Here is a 19,376-nt window from a genome sequence, read left to right on the forward strand (position 1 = left end):
TTTTGGTGTATTGCGGCAAATTAGTGTTTTATTTTGCTGAAGAATAGAATGTACACATTTTTATACATTAAACCACAGCTTAAACTAGAGTACGTCCATCTTTGCTATTACTATTTTAACACAATACTCATTAACCACTGAATTAGAATTAAAGATATTGAGTAGTTAAAATACATGATCAAAAACAAAAATAGAACTGCATCAAGAACAATTTTTACTCCAAACGCGATTAAAGAAGTGTCACGTGACATGACAGGCGAGAGGTAAGCCTACGGCTTAGAAAAAATCGTCCGATTTAAAATAAATTTCTTCCTAACCTAACCAACTTGACCGTGTACGACACTGCGACAGTTAGTTTTGACGTAAGAAACGTCAAATAAATTTTTAGACACTCTGTATAAGGTAGTATTATTTTTATTATTGTAACACAATAACTGATCAATAAATAAACTTCAGTAAATATTTAGTATTAAAAACTTTGGTACCCTTGGAGAAATGAAGCCTTAAAATTTTTACTGCAATTTCACAAAATTGAAAATATTTCAAAAACGGTAAGGTTTAAGTATAATAAACCTCAATCAAATTTACCTTTATTTTAATCGTAGACACTAAAAATGCAATAATATACAGGGTGTTCCATTTAAAAAAATACAACTTTTATATTTTTTACTTATTTGGGACACTCTGTATCTTGTAAAATTATTTTTAAATTGTACCTCTAATAGTCCTTCATCGAACTTAAGACTTACAATTTGTAAAAATCTCATCGTTTAGCTACAATACTCCGTGTGGTATACTATGTGGTGAACAACCCTGTATAACATCTATGGTTAATGCTCAAAACTTGAAAACAGAAATGCAATATTTTCAGCCAAGAAGGAATTAGAGAAAATATTTAAAAATGCTGCTGTAATTTGATAAATGTTGCTTTTATATTTTAAAATTTTCCGCCTAGTTCTGATAAGGAAAATATCGGTATATACTGGTAAATCAGTAATTCCATGTTTTATATTATCAATTACCGGTAAAATAATATAGAAAATAAACATTTTATTTACCGGTATTGCAATCCCTAACTAGCATGTATAGTCTATAAAATGAATAACTTTGAATTTTGACCGTTATATTTTACCAACATGGCAAATATAAAATACCTCTATCAAAAAAGTTACTAATATTCTTTAAATTGAGTGCCTGAACGAATCAGATAGGTAACTCTTTTTACTTTCGTGAAAAAGAAAAGGAAAATAATAAAACAAGTGACAGTTCTTCCTTTTCTTGCAAAAATCAACACAAAATCATAGATAAATGAAACAAGTTTAGATTGGAAAGTGCCCATAAGGACAATGTAAACACTATTTGGCGCTATTTTTGCAACGGTCGCGACCCAAAACTTTAGAAAATTTCGGAGCGGTTGGGTTTTTTCCGGAATTATATCGCCAAATATTGTTTATTCAAATTTATTATTATTTTCGTTTAATTTTATAAATAAAAGACGTTGCAAACAAGAAACTTTATTTTATATAAGGACGCATGTATGAAATACCTATGAAACATTGGAAACCGACGTTATACCACGATCCACGATGGTTTTTGCAGTTCACAGAACAGCTTTTTAAGTTTTTAATGCCACTTTTTCACAATTATCACCGGCTGGAGTAAATAAAACTTGAATTAAACTCACAAGATAGCAATTATTACTTTGTAAATGGACGCTATAAACACTTTTCGGAATTTCTTTAATGAGAGCGGTTTAGATTTTGAAAGATTATTATGATTTTTGAAGATTCTGACTTTGACAAGAGAAAATTATTTCTGTTTTTGTTTGCCGTTGTTCTTAGCGACCGCTATAGCAGCGCCAGATCGCGTATAACGGTCGCGACCCAAAATTTTTACGGGCTTTCCAATCTAAACTTGTTGCATTTATCTATGCACAAAATGTAATAATTGTCAAAAGTAAAATGTCATCAGCTTTTGACATTTCTAATTATCAGACCAATGCCGTCTCTAATAGAACAGCCTCGGAGCGAAATTTATGACGTCACGCTAGTTAGATACTACGGATTAATACATATGTTGTAGAATACATGGAAAACATAATTATTCCTCGTATTTTTGGTTTGTATTTTAAAAATGATATAGTTTACATGAAATATACATAATATACACTTAATAAATACAATATACAGGGTGTCCCAGAAATAAGTGCAAATATTTTAACTGGTAGTATAGTTCAACCCCAGAAAAACGCCTATGAGGTTTTTTCGCGAAAAAAAAATTTTGAAAATTCGAAATCTTTTGAAAAATTTTTTGGAAATTTTTTTAGTTTTTAGTTAAAAAACATAATTTCTTGATAGTATGGCAACATAGGTATTCGATTAAATTTACAAGAAAGAAAATTCAGAAAAGATCCAGTGGTTTTCAAAATTTTAGCAAAAAATATTTTTTTTTTTGGAAATTTTCAAAGTAAAATAACTCCGTTATTTTGGACTTATTTGAAAAACGATAAAGAGAAAATATGTTTTTTTATCGAGATCTACCACCCCTTAAAATATTTGCACTTATTTCTGGGACACCCTGTATATATATACCTATTTATAGCAATAAATTGACAAATAAACTATGAACAATACAAATGCAGCAAATGTTTTACAATATATTATAATGAATAGGTACATAAGATAATGGGTAAAATGTAAAACATATTATATTTTTTATTATTATTTTGGGGTTTGAAAATCGATCTAATTTAACAAAAAAAACATTCAATATCTACTAATAGTGATGTATTATTATTTGCATTCACAAAATTCATATGTATATTTTGCAAGTATCAATGTTCGAAAAATTATATATTTGCAAATAATACAATATCATAAAAAAAAGGCGTCAGCGATGGCTATGAAATAAAGATCGCTGTCATTTTATATGTAAAATTATTCTAAAATTTTTGATTTTTTTGGGATTTAGGTTCGGGAAAAAGGCTGATTAAGTTTTCATTTGGTTTTTCATTATTTTTTTTGGTTTAAAAAAATGTTTCGGCTAACATTATAGCCTTTATCAGTGTTGTGTCATATGAAAAAAATAGTGTCTAATATAATCCAAAAGATTACATATAAAATATTCACAACCTAACCTAACACCACATAATGTTTACTGCAATTAATAAATTAATATAAACTTGTCAAAAGATGACCACATATTTTTTAAATTATTCTTAACACTAAAACTATCTACATTGACTATGGAGTACGATTTCAGCCATAACCAATGTAACCAAAAATACGAGGAATAATTATGTTTTCCATGTATTTCATATTTATACAACATATTTATTAATCCGTAGTATCTAACAAGCGTGACGTCATAAATCTCGCTCCGAGGCTGTTCTATTAGAGACGGCATTGCGTCAGCATGGCCGCAAGTTGCTAACCTAATAAAATTAACACTAGAAAAGCCCGCGGGAACTGTCAAATTCAAAGTTATTCGTTTCACAGACTATACAATAATATTAATATTAGTAATACTATATATTTTCATCAATCGTACAAAGTAAGAATTTTATTACAACTTCTCAAGTGCAAATTCAGATGTTCTCTTCTTCGGAACTTTTTCATACAATTAGGACACTCAAACGGTTTAATATCGGTATGGGTAAGTAAATGCCTTCTCAAGCCCTCCTTTCTCTTAAATTTCAAACCGCATTTCTCGCAGGAAAACGGCCTGTCATCGCTATGAATCTTCTGGTGAACCGTCAAAAACGCTCTAACTTTAAAAGCCATCGAACACACGTCGCATTTAAAGGGCTTAAGGTTGGTATGACCCTTGGAGTGTAGACGTAACGACTGTCTGTGAGAGAAGTCTTTGCCACAAATATCACAAATAAACCTTTCGGTTTTTTTCGGTTTTACGTTCGTGTGCATTTCGACTATGTGTTTTTCCAGACCCTCCACTTTAACAAACACTCTTTTACACAAAATACAATAGTTTGACGGTATTTGGCCGTCTATTAGTGGCCTGTGATTGTGAATTTGGTGCTTTCGAAGACTGGTATTAAAGATGAACTTCCTTCCGCACACTATACAAGCGTGAGCGTCGTTCTTTTCGTGATGGTATCTGATGTGATCGATCAAATTCACCCTGGCACTATAAGTGGCTCCACAAGTGTCGCAAATAAATGATTTTAACTTATAATGAACGTTAAACAAATGATTCTTCAAATAATGTACAGTTTTCGATTTATAGTCGCAATAAGCACAACACAAAGTTTCCTGATCGCTATGCTCGGCCATGTGCATACCTAGTATCAAAGCATTTGGATACGCTTGGTTGCACTCTAGGCATTTTTCTTCGTGTGACTCGACATGATCGGATATTTGTTTCTGATTAAGACATTCCACGTCACAAAAGTTACATACGAAGGTGCCTTTGTCTAGATTCGATTTGAATTGTGCTTCTTTTAGCGCCACTTGATGAATGCGACTGTGGAAATATATCGATTTAAAGGTGAATTGTTTTGGACAAATGGTACACTGGAATCCATCATCTAGTTTAATATAAGTTACGTCCACTTCTTTATTCGAATCGGTTGTAGTTTTTTTCTCTTTCTTTATTTTCTTGTTTGCATATCTCCCCTTCTTAACTTTAGATTTTTTATTACCTTCTTTTCCCTTAATTTCAGCTGGCTCCTCTCTATTTTTTTTAATAGGCTGTAAGTTATACTGCGTATCTTCTGATTTAATGAATCCAAAAGTCCTAAAAATTCGAATATTAATACATATACACTCAAAGGCAGAAAAAACGCAAACGCTTTTAGCCCTATTTTCATGATTTTTTTAGCAAACTGTATATAAATTTATCAACTTAATTCATAAACTCAGTTTTTTATAAACCTTAGTATTTGGCTTTTGGCTTATTATACAGGGCCATTTGAAGGTTTTTTTACCTTAATTTTCTTAACAATATATAATAACAAATTAAAAAACTTATCTTAGATAGGAACTATCGGAAACAAGAAATAGCCATCTTGTCTGATAGTCAAGCAGCGTTAAAGGCGATCAACTCAGTATCAATCAATTCGAAATTGGTCAAAGAATGCATAGAGAAGCTGAATAAATTAGGCAAAGAAAACAAAGTCCTCCTACACTGGGTGCCTGCTCACCAAGGGATAGAAGGCAATGAAAAAGCAAATAATCTAGCTAGGAAAGGAGCGAACACTCCACTAAGTGGACCAGAACCGTTCTGCTTTCCAAGTGGTAACCAACTCAAGGCGGAACTAAAGAACTTGGAAGATTCCATCCGCAACCTGGAATGGAAATCTTGCAATGGTCTAAGACACTCGAAGAAGTTTCTGAGGGCTTATGATCAAGAAAAATCACAGACCTTCCTGGGTCTGAGTAAGAACAATCTTCGGATTGTCACGGGGTTTTTAACAGGGCACTGTCTCCTCAATGAACACCTCAGTAGATTGAAACTAAGAAGAAACGGCGAATGCAGATTCTGTGGGGAAGATGGGGTAACACCAGTACACCTCATCACTGAGTGCGAGACGACAGCCATTCGTGCCATGAATTTTGGTACGACTGATATTGGAGATGGAGAACTACCCTCTATAAAACCGTCCCAGATACTGGCTTTTGTCAAAGCCCTGGGACTGTATGATGAGTTATGATTCAAGAAAGGGGGACACAATGGATCTGTAAGGTCGAAGTGATTATCCCCCCTCCCACTCATTCTAAATTCTAAAAAAATTCTACCTTAATTTTAAAGCACCCTGCGCAATAATTTCGTGAGTAACTTTTCCTTACAGATTACTTTTCGATCAGAACCATGTATCCTGAGTTTTTTATTTTTTGACCCTTGTCAACATATGCCACTATATTTTCAACTATCATTGCTTTATGATGTTATTTTTCATCACGAGGTGGCTTTGGTGACTATTGTCCTAGTATAATATCGATACTGATTAGAACTCAAATATATTCAAATTTAAATAAATACGTTAAAAAGTAACGACACAGCTTGGTTTCAATAAATATTAGTAACTTAAAAAGAGAATTAATTAAACAAAAACTGTAATAAGTAAGTGTACCGGGTGTCCCACTAAGAATAGCTCTCGGCTGTATCTCGGAAAGTATTAGCCGTAGGGCTTACGGAAAAAAAAATATTTATAACTAAAGGGGCTATGAGAAATTGCTGGGAATTATTTTCTAGTTTATAAAACGGCCGCTAGGTGGCGCAACTGCTATGGAAAATGAGAAAATAGATTTTTTACAGAATTTTGCCTAGATAGTACTATAAATAATAGCTTCATAATCTTCAGTAAATTTTGGATTTTTTTTGTTAGAACCATTTTCCCCATATCTTCTAAAATAAAGTGGTGGGGGAAGGTTAGATCTATGGAAAATAAGAAAATAGATTTTTTACAGAATTTTGCCTAGATAGTACTATAAATAATAGCTTCATAATCTTCAGTAAATTTTGGATTTTTTTTGTTAGAACCATTTTCCCCATATCTTCTAAAATAAAGTGGTGGGGGAAGGTTAGATCTATCTTTATTTAAATTATAATAACTCCGGACTGGATGATCAGAATCCAACAAACGAGGGCCAGTTTGAAATAGCGTTTCTTACTCTATATTATGCCATACTAATAATAATAATAATTAGTAGTGGGAAATATCGAATGAATACTATCGAAACATTCGATAGTTGCAATTCATTCGAATAATTCGATAGCTAGTAAGAAAACATTCGTCAAAAACTATTCGAATAAAAATTATCGAATAGATGCGTCATCTGCCTTGAAATATTGTATTCTAGTAATTCGGCAGCAAAAACCATTCATTTATAAAATTCATTCATTTATCAAATTCATTTATTCGTCAGGATCGATTATAATAAAATATAAACTGGATTTTAGTTGTCGTCCGGCGACGTAGGTTTCTTTCCTAGAAACCCGACAGCGGTCGGTGGCAATGCTATGAAAGAAGCCGGCATCTTTGATTTTTTGCGGAGTCAAATAAAGATAAGGACACATTATTTTTTTTATTGAGGTGCTATAGTATGTACACAGAAAATATATTATGATGGGCGCTGTTCCCATATATTCGTATTAGTTGGTATTAGCAAAGAATATTATTCTTTAGCATTAGTTAGTTAGGGCAAAGTTTACAGAATAAATAGGGATAGTATGTCTATATATGTTTTGCATTTTTTTATTAATATATTCTGTTGTTACACTGCAATAATACTTTTTATTTTGGATGTAGGAAAATGATTTTTAATGTTTTTAAGCAAAGACTGGTTTAATAAATTGATAAATTTTTTATTTTATCTTTTTATATAGTTTGATAAAATAACAGTAATAATTTGTTATACCTATTAACAACAAAATTTACAATCATTTAATAATATAAACATGTTTTTTAAGTAGTAGCAAAATATAAACAACAAATAGAAGTCAAAAGTATTTATATTAGATCCTATTTAAAAATAATATAGTCTCTATGTGGCAACGTTGGTTTATTAAATAATAATAATTACAGAACTAATTTGTTATATTAACAACAAATTTTAGAATCATGAAATATAAAGATTTATTAATTTTCTAAGCCTGCAGTGTAATGGAAGGAAAATATAAATAAAAAATTAGAAATCAAAATTATTTATATTACTTTTTATTACTTTATATTACTATTTAAAAATAATATATTTACTTTTGCTGGCATTTACCTTAAAAAATAAATGAAATATTTCTTCGCAAAAAACCACATGTAAGAGAATTAGCATAAAGAAAATACAAACATTGTTAACTTTTTTTAAAATTGGCACGTGTAAAACTTTCAATTTAATTTTCTCACCCCAAAATTTGACTTCGATAACCATTTACTTAACCACATTACTTAAATACGATTATTAAGTTCAACTAATTCATATTGTTAAAACATCTAAAATACAAATATGTATTTTTAAATTAATTGTAAGTTGATCTCAGCTCTCTTAAAAATTGATACTTCTCAAAATTTCCGATTAAAAAAAATGCAATCTAACCTAACCATAATATACCATATAAAATTAAATAATTGAAAGTAAAAAGATCGGGCTACGGAAAATCACACAAATTTTCGGAAAAATTTTGACCACTTCGCACACAATCGTCAATTAAAAAAAACTACTATTTTAGTATTTTAAATATTTTAATAAACGCAAAAATAGCATAGTATTTACAAGGCGAAGTTATAAAAAATTGAAGAACTAATAATGCACTGACGCACACAAAAATCAAACGAATACTAAATTTCATTTATCAAAAGCATTCGATAGTCGTGGCGCAACGATAACCATTTAGTCGCACGGCGAGGTTGTCACATATGCTTTAGTTTACAAATGAATGAATGATTTTATTCGAATAAAACCATTCGATAGTTGAAATCATTCATTCAGTAACCATTCGATAGTCTAATTCATTCGATAGTTCCCATCGCTAATAATAATAAGGTTTTGAACGTAGACGCTAGTGGGCGCTTTCTTACATTTTAACGAACATAGCGTGTTTTTTCAAAAAAATTAAATACGATAGTATGTGCTATTTTAGCTGGTAGTAAAGAGTAGTAAAAGCTTAAAAAGTCAGCGAAAACCGCATTTTGATATCTTCTTTCAAACCGAAGATATTAGCAAAATTATAATAAATACCAAAAAATAAGCTCTTAATTACATTATTTTACAATACAGTCTGAGTAGCCCTCTTGATTAGGCCCATTCTAACAAAAAAAAATAAGATAGAAACAGTTAGTTTATTTTAAAATCGACGAAATACTAGAATACCATAATACCAGATGTATTAATATCTAGTAGGCTACTGATACCGTGTTGTAAAAGTAAGGTAATTAAGGGCTTATTTTTTGGTATTTATTATAATTTTGCTAATATCGTCGGTTTGAAAGAAGATATCAAGATGCGGTTTCCGCTGATTTTTTAAGCTTTTACTACTCTTTACTATCAGCTAAAATTACATATACTATTGCATTTAATTTTTTTGAAAAAACGCTCAATGTTTGTTAAATTGTAAGACAACGCCCCCTAGCGTCTACGTTCAAAAGCTTATTATTATTGTTTATATGGCACAACATAGAGCAAGAAACGCTCTTTTAAACGAGCCCTCGCTTGTTGGATTCCGATCATCCAGTCCAGAGTTATTAATATTCAAATAAAAACAGATCTAACCTTCCCCCACCACTTTATTTTGATAGATAGGGGAAAATAGCTCTAACAAAAAATATTCAAAATTTACTGAATATTATGAAGCTGTTACTTATAGTACACCTTATCTAGGCAAAATTGTGTAAAAACTCCATTTTCTTATTTTTTGTTGCAGTTGCGCCCCCTACCGGTCGTTCTACAAACTTGAAAATAATTTCCAGCAATTTCCCATAGCCTCTTTAGTTATAAATATTTTTTTCCGCAGTCGCTACGGCTAATACTTTCCGAGATACAGCCGAGAGCTATTCTTAGTGCGACACCCTGTACAAACAGACAAAAGCTTGTAATAAATACGGTAATACTTTGTATGGCCTCCCCCGGCTGCTATAACTGTCTATACAGGGTATTCCAGAAATAAGTGCAAGCATTTTAAGGGGTGGTAGATCTCGATAAAAGAAACATATTTTCTCTTTATCGTTTTTCAAATAAGTCCAAAATAACGGAGTTATTTTACTTTGAAAATTTCAAAAAAATACCGTATGATCGAAAAAAAACGGCGTCCAGTTGGCTTGGAAATGACGATCGATGACATTTCCCATATAATTTTACATATAAAATGACAGCGATCTTCATTTCATAGCCATCGTTGACGCCGTTTTTATTCGATCATACGGTATATGTTTTGCTAAAATTTTGAGAACCACTGGATCTTTTCTGGATTTCCTTTCTTTTAAATTTAATCTACTACCTATGTTGCCATATTATCAAAAAATATTTTTTTTAATAAAAACTAAAAAAAAATTCCAAAAAAAATTCAAAAAATTCCGTTTTTTCATTTTTTTTTGCGAAAAAAAACTCATAGGCGCGTTTCTGGGGTTGAACTACACTACCTGTTAAAATACGTACTTATTTCTGGGACACCCTATATAGACGTCGGTTCATACTGTTAATGAGGCTGCAAATATTGTGTTATGTTTTCCCATTCTTCATCAAGAACCAAGCGAATATCCATAATTTCGGCCATCTTCAATAAGATCAACGACTTTTGCACAATCTTCGACACTAAGAACCATATTCAGTCATAAACAACAATCTCTCTCTCTCTTTGGTCCGTTTCCCTGAAGAGGGATTAGTGACTATGATGTTCCTGTAGCGGTTTTTATCGTATTGTGCCAGTCCGCTCTGTTTTGAGCCATGCTGACGGTTTCATGAAGGCCTTGGCCGATTAGGTCTTTAGTTTGATCAACCCATCTCTTGGGTGATCTTCCTCGTGGTCGCTTTCCCTCTACCTTTCCCTCGACTATTAGCAGCTGCAGTGAGTCCGTTCTTCTAGCAATGTGACCAATATATGTCAGAAAACATCGGTTTATTATTATTGAGAGGCTGAGTTGTGAGTTTAGTTCTTGGAGAACTGACTCATTCGTACGATGGGCTGTCCAAGGTATACGTAGCAGACGTCTATATGCCCACATTTCAAAAGCATCTATTCGCCTGGTATCGCTTTTCTTCAGCGTCCATGTTTTCGCCCCATACGTAGCAATCGGGAAAACAAGCGAGTTCAGCAGTCTTAGTTTGGTGTTCTTAGTGATGGCTGTATCTTTCCATATCTGAGTTAATTTAGTTACGGCTGTTCTAGCCAGCGCAATTCTACGTCTTATTTCGCCTTCGCATGAGCCGCTGTTGTCGATTAGCGATCCCAGATATAAGTATTTATTAACCACCTTAAATCCAGCTATGTTTCCCACGTGAGGTTGGTTGTTGTTTTGTCGGTCCACAATCATGACAGTAGTTTTGTTAGGATTAAGTACACATTAGTTATTAGTACATTAAACTTAATCCTAACTAAACAACAATAATCACCACTAAAGCTAGATCGTCATTATTATTATTAAGAATAACATCAAACAGTAACGATAATTGAAAAAATTGCAAAGTGTTTGTGGCTCATTTTGCTCAGTTCAATTTGCTCCTACAAATTAAGTGAGGCATGTGAAATAAAATACTTAGGAGACATGGTGCTGACCGAAAAATAATGTTTTAGGAAAATTTGCTCACAAAATTATTGCACAGGGTGTTTTGAAGATAGGGTAACAAATAACTCTTCGATTAAATCTGTATAATAAGTCAAATACTAAAGTTTATAATAAACTGAGTTTACGAATAAAAGTTGATTATATTTATACAGGGTGAGTTTCCTACGATGTTCTCTATGGGTATCTCGGAAACTACTGGAGATAGAGAGTCGGTTAAATGGAGTGAGAATTGCAGTTTTGTGGGGTCATAAACATGCGCCTTTCTGATTTTTGAAAAAGTTCATGGCTAACTAGTTATTTCGAAAAAAACAAATTTCGGCTATTTTAAAAATTGTCCATAATTGCATTATAATCTATTTTAGACAAAAAGTTTTCAGATAAAAGTTGTAGATAATCACATCCTTAATGAGATTGTGTCCTCCGTTTTTTTTCTAAAGCCTGTCATTTTTGACATATCACACAAATATATGTTTTTTTAAATGGAAACCATAGTTGGCCATGACTACATAAAAAGCGCCATTTTTTAAGCTTTTCAGCGATATATATATATATATATATATATATATATATATATATATTATAATATGTTTCTTTCGAAAAATTACTGAGGTATAGCCAATTCTTATCATTTTTAAACAATTTCACTCAGTTAGCCATGGAAACAACTTCAATCGTCGTTACTCTCAGTAAGGTGACACTGTCACATCCAAACTTTATAAATTAATATAAACAAAAATTGTAAATATGAATTTTTCAAAAGAAGAATGGCGTGTAGGATTATTAATTCAACTTTTCTTGGCAATACATTTACGTGGATACGTTGACCGGTGAACGTTACTTACGTTTTTTTAGAAAAGTTAAATTTATATACTCGCGCATCAATAGAGTGGTTCCAACATGACTTTCATTATGACACTCCCCCTCATAATGAAAGAAATGTTAAAAATTATTTATCATCATTATGCAAACTCAGGGATAGGAAGAGGTGGACCAATTGACCTATCCATTTTAGATTTTTTTATGCGGTATGGTTAACAATAAGGTTTACAAAAGAACTTATGAATTAAGTAGGCACTCGAAGAGGCGGTACGGGAGAAGTTTATTAAAGTCGACCGGCCGTTCTGTGGGAAAAGCTTGTAATTCAGTTTTAAGAAGATGCATTTTATGAACTCAAAACAATGGCGGTTTTTTTCAACATTAATTTGCTAAAATAACTTGAAGTGTATGTAGTGATATTAGTTTTTTAAGTTTTAATTTGCGTAATGTAAATTGTAAAGAACCGTTTAATAAAATATGAAAAAAAAGTGAAATTAGTCAAGAAAGATAAGAATTGGCTATAACTCTAACTATAATTTTTCAAAAAAAAAACATATTATGGCTTATATTGCTGAAAAGCTTAAAAAATGGCGCTTTTATGAAGTCATGGCCAACTATGGTTTCCCTTTAAAAAAAAACATATGTTTGTGTGATATGTCAAAAATGACAGGCTTTAGAAAAAATCGGAGAACACAAACTCATTAGGGATGTGATTATCTACAATTTTTATCTGAAAACTTTTTCTCTAAAATAGATTATAATGGAATTATGAACAATTTTTAAAATAGCCAAAATTTTTTTTTTTCGAAATATCTAATAAGCCATGCACTTTTTCAAAAATCTGAAAGGCGCATATTTATGAACCCACAAAACTGTAATTCTTTCCCCACTTAACCGACTCTCTATCTCCAGTAGTTTCCGAGATACCCATAGAGAACATCATAGGAAACTCACCCTGTATAGAGCTTGCTAAACGATCAAGGGGATAGGGCTAAAAATAAAAAAATATAACATTTTAAACTAGATGACAAATTTTTCCGTTGCGTTTTTTTACATCTGAATGTATAAAGTTACTGTGTGGCTTGACAGTAAACAATTTGATAATACCACCTACATACCTATTTCCTCTTAGTTTGGTAAGATTCCTTTGACTATTAATTTGTGATATGTATACAAATTACATGTAAATTTTTTGGAAACTGATGGGTGTATAGATAACTTAAGTTGAAGTAATTTTTGAATAAAAATAAAAGTTACCACATAAAATAGTTTATTTTAATTTGATTTGGAATTTCATTTTTTATCATATTTTTATGTGCACTTATGTGTTAATAGTAGTAGTGGGAACTATCGAATGAATACTATCGAAACATTCGATAGTTGCAATTCATTCGAATAATTCGATAGCTAGTAAGAAAACATTCGTCGAAAACAATTCGAATAAAAATATCGAATAGATGCGTCATCTGCCTTGAAATATATTAATTCGGCAGCAAAAACCATTCATTTATAAAATTCATTCATTTGTAAAATTCATTTATTCGTCAGGATCGATTATAATAAAATATAAAGTGGATTTTAGTTGTCGCCCGGCGACGTAGGTTTCTTTTCTCGAAACCCGACAACGATCGGCGGTCGGTGGCAATGGTATGAAAAAAGCCGGCATCTTTGATTTTGAGTCAAATAAAGATAAGGACACATTATTTTTTTTTATTGAGGTGCTAGTATTTACACAGAAAATACATTATGAACAGCGCTGTTGCCGTATATTCGTATTAGTTGGTATTAGCAAAGAAGATTATTCTTTGGTATTATAGTTAGTTAGGGATAGTATAACTATATATTTTGCATGTTTTTTTATTAATATTCTGTTGTTACACTGCAATAATACTTTATATTTTGGATATAGGAAAATGATTTTTAATGTTTTTAAGCAAAACACTGGTTTAATAAATAATAATAACAGTAATAATTTGTTATACCTATTAACACCAAAATTTAAAATCATTTAATATAAACATTTTTTTTAAGTAGTAGCAAAATATAAACAACAAATTAGAAGTCAAAATTATTTATATTAGATCCTATTTAAAAATAATATAGTCTAAATTTTTTGTGGCAACGTTGGTTTATTAAATAATAATAATTACAGAACTAATTTGTTATATTATCAACAACTTTTAAAATCATGAAATATAAACATTTATTAATTTTCTAAGCATGCAGTGTAATAGAAGAAAAATATAAATAAAAAATTAGAAATCAAAATTATATATGTGTATTACTTTTTATTACTTTGTATTAGTATTTAAAAATAATATTTGCTTTTACTGGCATTTACTTTAAAAAATAAACGAAATATTTCTCCGCAAAAAAAAACATGTAAGAGAATTAGCATGTAGAATGTAGAATGTTTAGAAGGGGAGTTAATCACCGCGACCTTACAGATCTATTGTGTGTTCCCCTTTCTTGAGTTATAACGAGTTATAACTCATCATACAGTCTCAGGGCTTTGAGAAAAGCCAGTATCTGAGACGGCTCCACAGAGGCCAGCTCTCCATCCTCGACATCAGACGTGCCAAGGTTCATGGCACGAATGGTCGTCGTCTCGGCGCACTCAGTGATAAGGTGTTCTGGTGTTTCCCCATTTTCCCCACAAAATCTGCATTCGCCGTTGTTTCTCAGTTTCAGCCTACTGAGGTGTTCGTTGAGGAGACAGTGTCCTGTTAGAAACCCCGTGACAAGAAGATTGTTTTTACTTAAATCAAGGAAAACCTTTGATTTTTCTCGGTCATAAGTTCTAAGGAACTTTTTCGAGTGTCTTAGACCGTTGGAGGACACCCATTCCAAGTTACGGATGGAGTCTTCCAGATTCTTCAGTTCCGCTTTCAGTTGGTTCCCGTTTGGAAAACAGAACGGTTCTGGTCCAGTTAGTGGAGTGTTCGCTCCTTTCCTAGCTAGATCATTTGCTTTTTCATTGCCTTCTATCCCTTGGTGAGCAGGCACCCAGAGTAGGAGGACTTTATTTTCTTTGCCTAATTTGTTGAGCTTCTCTAGGCATTCTTTGACCAACTTCGAATTGATGGTTACTGAGTTGATCGCGTTAAGTGCTGCTTGACTATCGGATAGGATGGCAATTTCCTGTTTTCGATAGTTCCTATCCAAGATAAATTGTACGCATCTTTCGATAGCGCAAATTTCTGCCTGAAGGATACTGGGGTAGGTGCCCATTGGTTCGGAGTATTCAGTTTTCGGCCCAAATACTCCTATCCCTGTCCCTGCTTTGGTTTTGGAAGCATCAGTATACCACGTGATGGTATGGTCTTTTATATGCTGAGTAAGCGTTTCTTTCTTCCAATCCTTTTTATTACTCAATACTACAGTGAGGTGTTTCTCAAAGTTGTAAATTCTTGGTATGTCATCCACTGGGAGTTGGAGAAGTGGAATTTTCTTTTTGAGGGTGTTCCAAGCCCCTGACCTGAAAATTCTCCCAGTACTGTTTCCGTCAATGACCATTCTAATCATTGTCGCATTGGCATAACTACCGACGACAATATGCAGTGGTGTTAGGTCTAGAATGACCTCCATTGCTGCTGTTGGACATGTTCTCATGGCACCTGTGATGCAGATACATGCCAGTCTCTGTACTTTGCACAGGGTTTGCCTTGCTGTACGTTGCTCTAGTTTTGTATACCAAGCAACTGCTCCATAAGTAATCATGGGTCTTACTATCATGGTATACATCCAGCGCAAAATGTTAGGGGCGCAGCCCCACCTATTTCCCGCCAGTCTTCTGCATATCATGAGAGCCTTTGTGGCTTTGCTGGTAATGTTCTTAATATGCCTGTTCCAGAGAAGTTTACTATCCAGGGTTATTCCCAGATATTTCACTTCCTGTGATGGCAGTATTTCCTTTCCATCTAGATGGATTCTTTTCAAGTTTTTCAAACTTCGCTTTCTGGTGAATGGCACTACTGCGGTTTTATCTGAGTTAATACTCAGCCCGACAGTCCTGCACCATCTCTCAGCGATGCGGAATCCTCTTTGGATAATATCACACAGGGTGCCTTCATGTTTCCCCTGTGCAATGATGACTATGTCATCTGCGTACCCTATGCAGTGTATTCCCGCTAGAGTTAATTCTTCCAGTAGTTCATCCACTACCAAGCTCCACAGTAGGGGGGAGGTCACTCCACCTTGTGGAGTTCCTTGCGTTGTTTTAACAACTACAGTTTTGGTACCTATCTCAGCCTCTGCTGTTCGTGTTGAGAGCATTTCCCAAAACCAGCGAATTATCGTACTGTTCGCCCCTCTTGTTTCAAGAGATCGCTTGACCACCTTGTGAGGTATATTGTCAAACGCCCCTGCAATGTCCAAGAAGGCACAAAGTGCTGTTTCTTTGCTATCCAGGCTTGCCTGTATTAGCTCAGTTAACTGGTACAGAGCAGTTTCTGTGGATCTGCCCGCTCTATATGCATGCTGACTATCGTGCAGTGGCTTAACCTGTAGATGATTTACTCTAATATGGTTGTCGACTACTTTCTCCATCGTTTTTAATATGAACGATGTGAGACTAATAGGCCTAAATGATTTGGGGTTAGCCCAGTCAGTTTTGCCTATTTTGGGTATAAACATGACTTTCGCTCTTCTCCAGATGGTTGGTATATATCCCATCGCTAAGCTGCTTCTTGTAATGTTTAATAGATGGAGTGTAGCTATTTCCTGACCCTTCTTTAGAAGGGCAGGAAAAATCCCATCTATTCCTGCTGTTTTATAAGGCTGAAAGGTGTCAATAGCCCATATCAGTTTTTGTTCTGTTATTACTAGCTTGGCCGTCTCCCAGTCTTCCCTGCGAGGATTGTGGGGTTCGGTCGGAGCTACTTGCGTATCAATAGATATGCTACCTGGAAAGTGTATATGAAGTAGGAGGTTAGCTCTCTCTTCATCTCCTTCCGTGCAGCTTCCGTCAGGTTTCTTAAGTGCCATGTTGGGGATGGGTCCACTCTTGGCCATAGCTTTGTGTAGCCTAGCTGCATAAGTAGTTAAAGTGATGTTTTCGCAAAAGTCTGAAGTCAGACCGCTTTGCCCTTCTAATCTCCTTATTATACTCAGTTAATTTCTCGGCGTAGAGATGCCATTCGCCGCTGGGTTTGCTCTGTTGAAGAGTCGTCGGACCTCCGATCTAAGATTGGCCAGCTTTTTGTTCCACCAGGGCTTGTTGTTACTTTTTGTATGCCCTTACTTGTGGGGCAACTAGATTCATATGCATCCAATATTGCACCACTGACTTCCCTTGCGTACCATTCTAGATACAGGTGGTTCCTAGCCCTACCTGCATCTATTTGGTCCAGGTTCTCTACGAGATTGGTATGGTATAGTTCCCAATCGGTTCTTCTTGGATTCCTTCGTGTTTCTGTTTGGAGTATGATTCCTCCTAATTTGAACTCGATGATTCTGTGATCTGATAGGGAAGGTTCCGTTGATACCCTCCAATCTTTCACGTAACTAGTTACACTAGCACTCCCGATTGTTAAATCTAATACTTCCGCCCGCGTTTTTGTCACAAACATGGGAGTGTTCCCTATATTGAGAACTTCAAGATTGAATGCTAAGAGGAATTCTAGTAAACACTCACCTCTAGTGTTAGTATTTGTGCTTCCCCATACCTCATTGTGCGTATTGGAGTCACATCCCAATAGCAGAGGTAGTCGCCGTTGGCTGCAGAATCGCGCGAGCTCCACTACTTCCGGAGGCGGTGTCTGCCCATCACCCGGAAAGTATGCAGAGGCAATCACGATATTTTTGCTACACCCTCGATATTAAGTTGAACCATGATTGGAACAAGATCCCGGGTTGTAAATTCTGAAACACATGTGTAGTTAATGTTGTTTCTTATAAGAATACAGGCTCGGGGAAGTTCCTGCCTGTTATCATATATTACACTGGAATTTTTTCCAGACAACCCTTTAATTTGTCCCTGGTACACCCAGGGTTCCTGGGCTAGTACCATTACATATTGGTTTTTCTCAAAGAGTCTTGTGATTGTGGCAGAAGACCCTTTTGCATGGTGCAGGTTTATTTGGGATATCCCATGCATCAGGTTTCTGGGGTAGGTAAGGGTCCCCCTGTTGTAGGGAGGACAGGGTATTTCCCATCCCCCCCTGGCAACAGATGTTCCTCCTCCGTGGAGTGGTCATCAACCTCCTCCGAGGATATACACCCTTTCACGGCTGGAGTTACGCCAACCGTGTCCTTCACAGTCGAGGAGCTTGTCTCCGGCTGAGGTACTTGTGAGTTGGAGGCTGGAGTATTTGTCTCCATTTTCTCCCCCTCTTTAGCTTGTTCTTTTCTTGGACCTGATACCGGTACCGTCCCGAATCTATAATAGAGGTTATATCCTTCTTTCTCTATTGCCTCCTTGGATTTGAGGTCAATTCCTATTGTGAGGACCTGACCATGGCCCTCCTCCTTCGAGTTGAGGACTCGCCAGCTCGATGTACTCACATTCTCGTTCTGAGCTTGGATAAGGTCTAGCAGGTAGGCGGTGTCTTTCCCCTTGCTTCTTGGCAGAAAGACCGTGATGGTTGTCCCTTTAGGGATGTTTTCTCCCCTCATTGCAACCAGTCCCGGCCCCTGCCAATTTTTAAGCTTAGGTGCCGTTTCCACCAACCAATCCGCCGATTTTTCAGATGCACAATCTATGAGGATCATGCCCACCCTAAAGTGTATCCCCGCAAAGCGCAGCTGACCCACACTTTGTGGATCGTTGCGTCGCAATCCGCTCGCTACTACTTCGTCCAGTATCGCCTCTTCTAGAGCCGTTTGCTGCTCGGTAGTCAGTACAACCTCAGGATATTCCTTTGGAAGCACCGCAATTTTCACTTGTCCAGCAATAGCGGCATAGCTAGTGATACGTCCCTGCTTGCCTCTCGGTGTGGGACGGCTTTCCATCCTGGCTTTTTTCTCTCCTTGACGGAGCAAAGGGGAGAGGTTTTCGCTCCCTCTCTTGCCCTTTGGTGGAGATGCGCCAGGTTGTTTCTTGGTTCCTTTTTCAAGGAGAGTTTTGGCTTTTGCTTCCTCCGGAGCAAGTCCTTCGTGGAGCAGCCGGAGGTATCTCCGTACTTGTGCTCCGCTAAGACCTACTCTCAGCGGATCGTCTAACCCGCCTGGTTGACCCAAGCCTGGTAGACGGAACGGTAACTGGTGTCGCTTGTTAGGTCTAGAGGTGGACTCCCGAACCTTACTAGAAGAGGTGATAGCTTGTGTACCACTTGTGGAGGCTGGCCTCGCACAAGTGTCAGCCGCCCCTCCTGTAGTTCCCTTTGGG

The 19,376-nt window shown here is 35.0% G+C and overlaps 1 protein-coding gene across 1 annotated transcript; it reads right to left on the bottom strand.

The window, feature by feature from the left end:
• Positions 1-3,465: 3,465 nt before the first annotated feature.
• Positions 3,466-4,795, bottom strand: LOC115879864 (gastrula zinc finger protein XlCGF49.1-like). Its single transcript, XM_030896885.1, has one exon. The coding sequence runs from the start codon at positions 4,296-4,298 to the stop codon at positions 3,540-3,542; it is 759 nt and encodes a 252-aa protein (XP_030752745.1). The 5' UTR covers positions 4,299-4,795; the 3' UTR covers positions 3,466-3,539.
• Between the last annotated feature and the right edge of the window lie 14,581 nt (positions 4,796-19,376).

The sequence above is a fragment of the Sitophilus oryzae genome, unplaced genomic scaffold (assembly GCF_002938485.1).
Source record: "Sitophilus oryzae breed Bouriz unplaced genomic scaffold, Soryzae_2.0 scaffold_158_pilon_pilon, whole genome shotgun sequence".
In the NCBI taxonomy this organism is placed as follows: Eukaryota; Metazoa; Arthropoda; class Insecta; order Coleoptera; family Curculionidae; genus Sitophilus; species Sitophilus oryzae.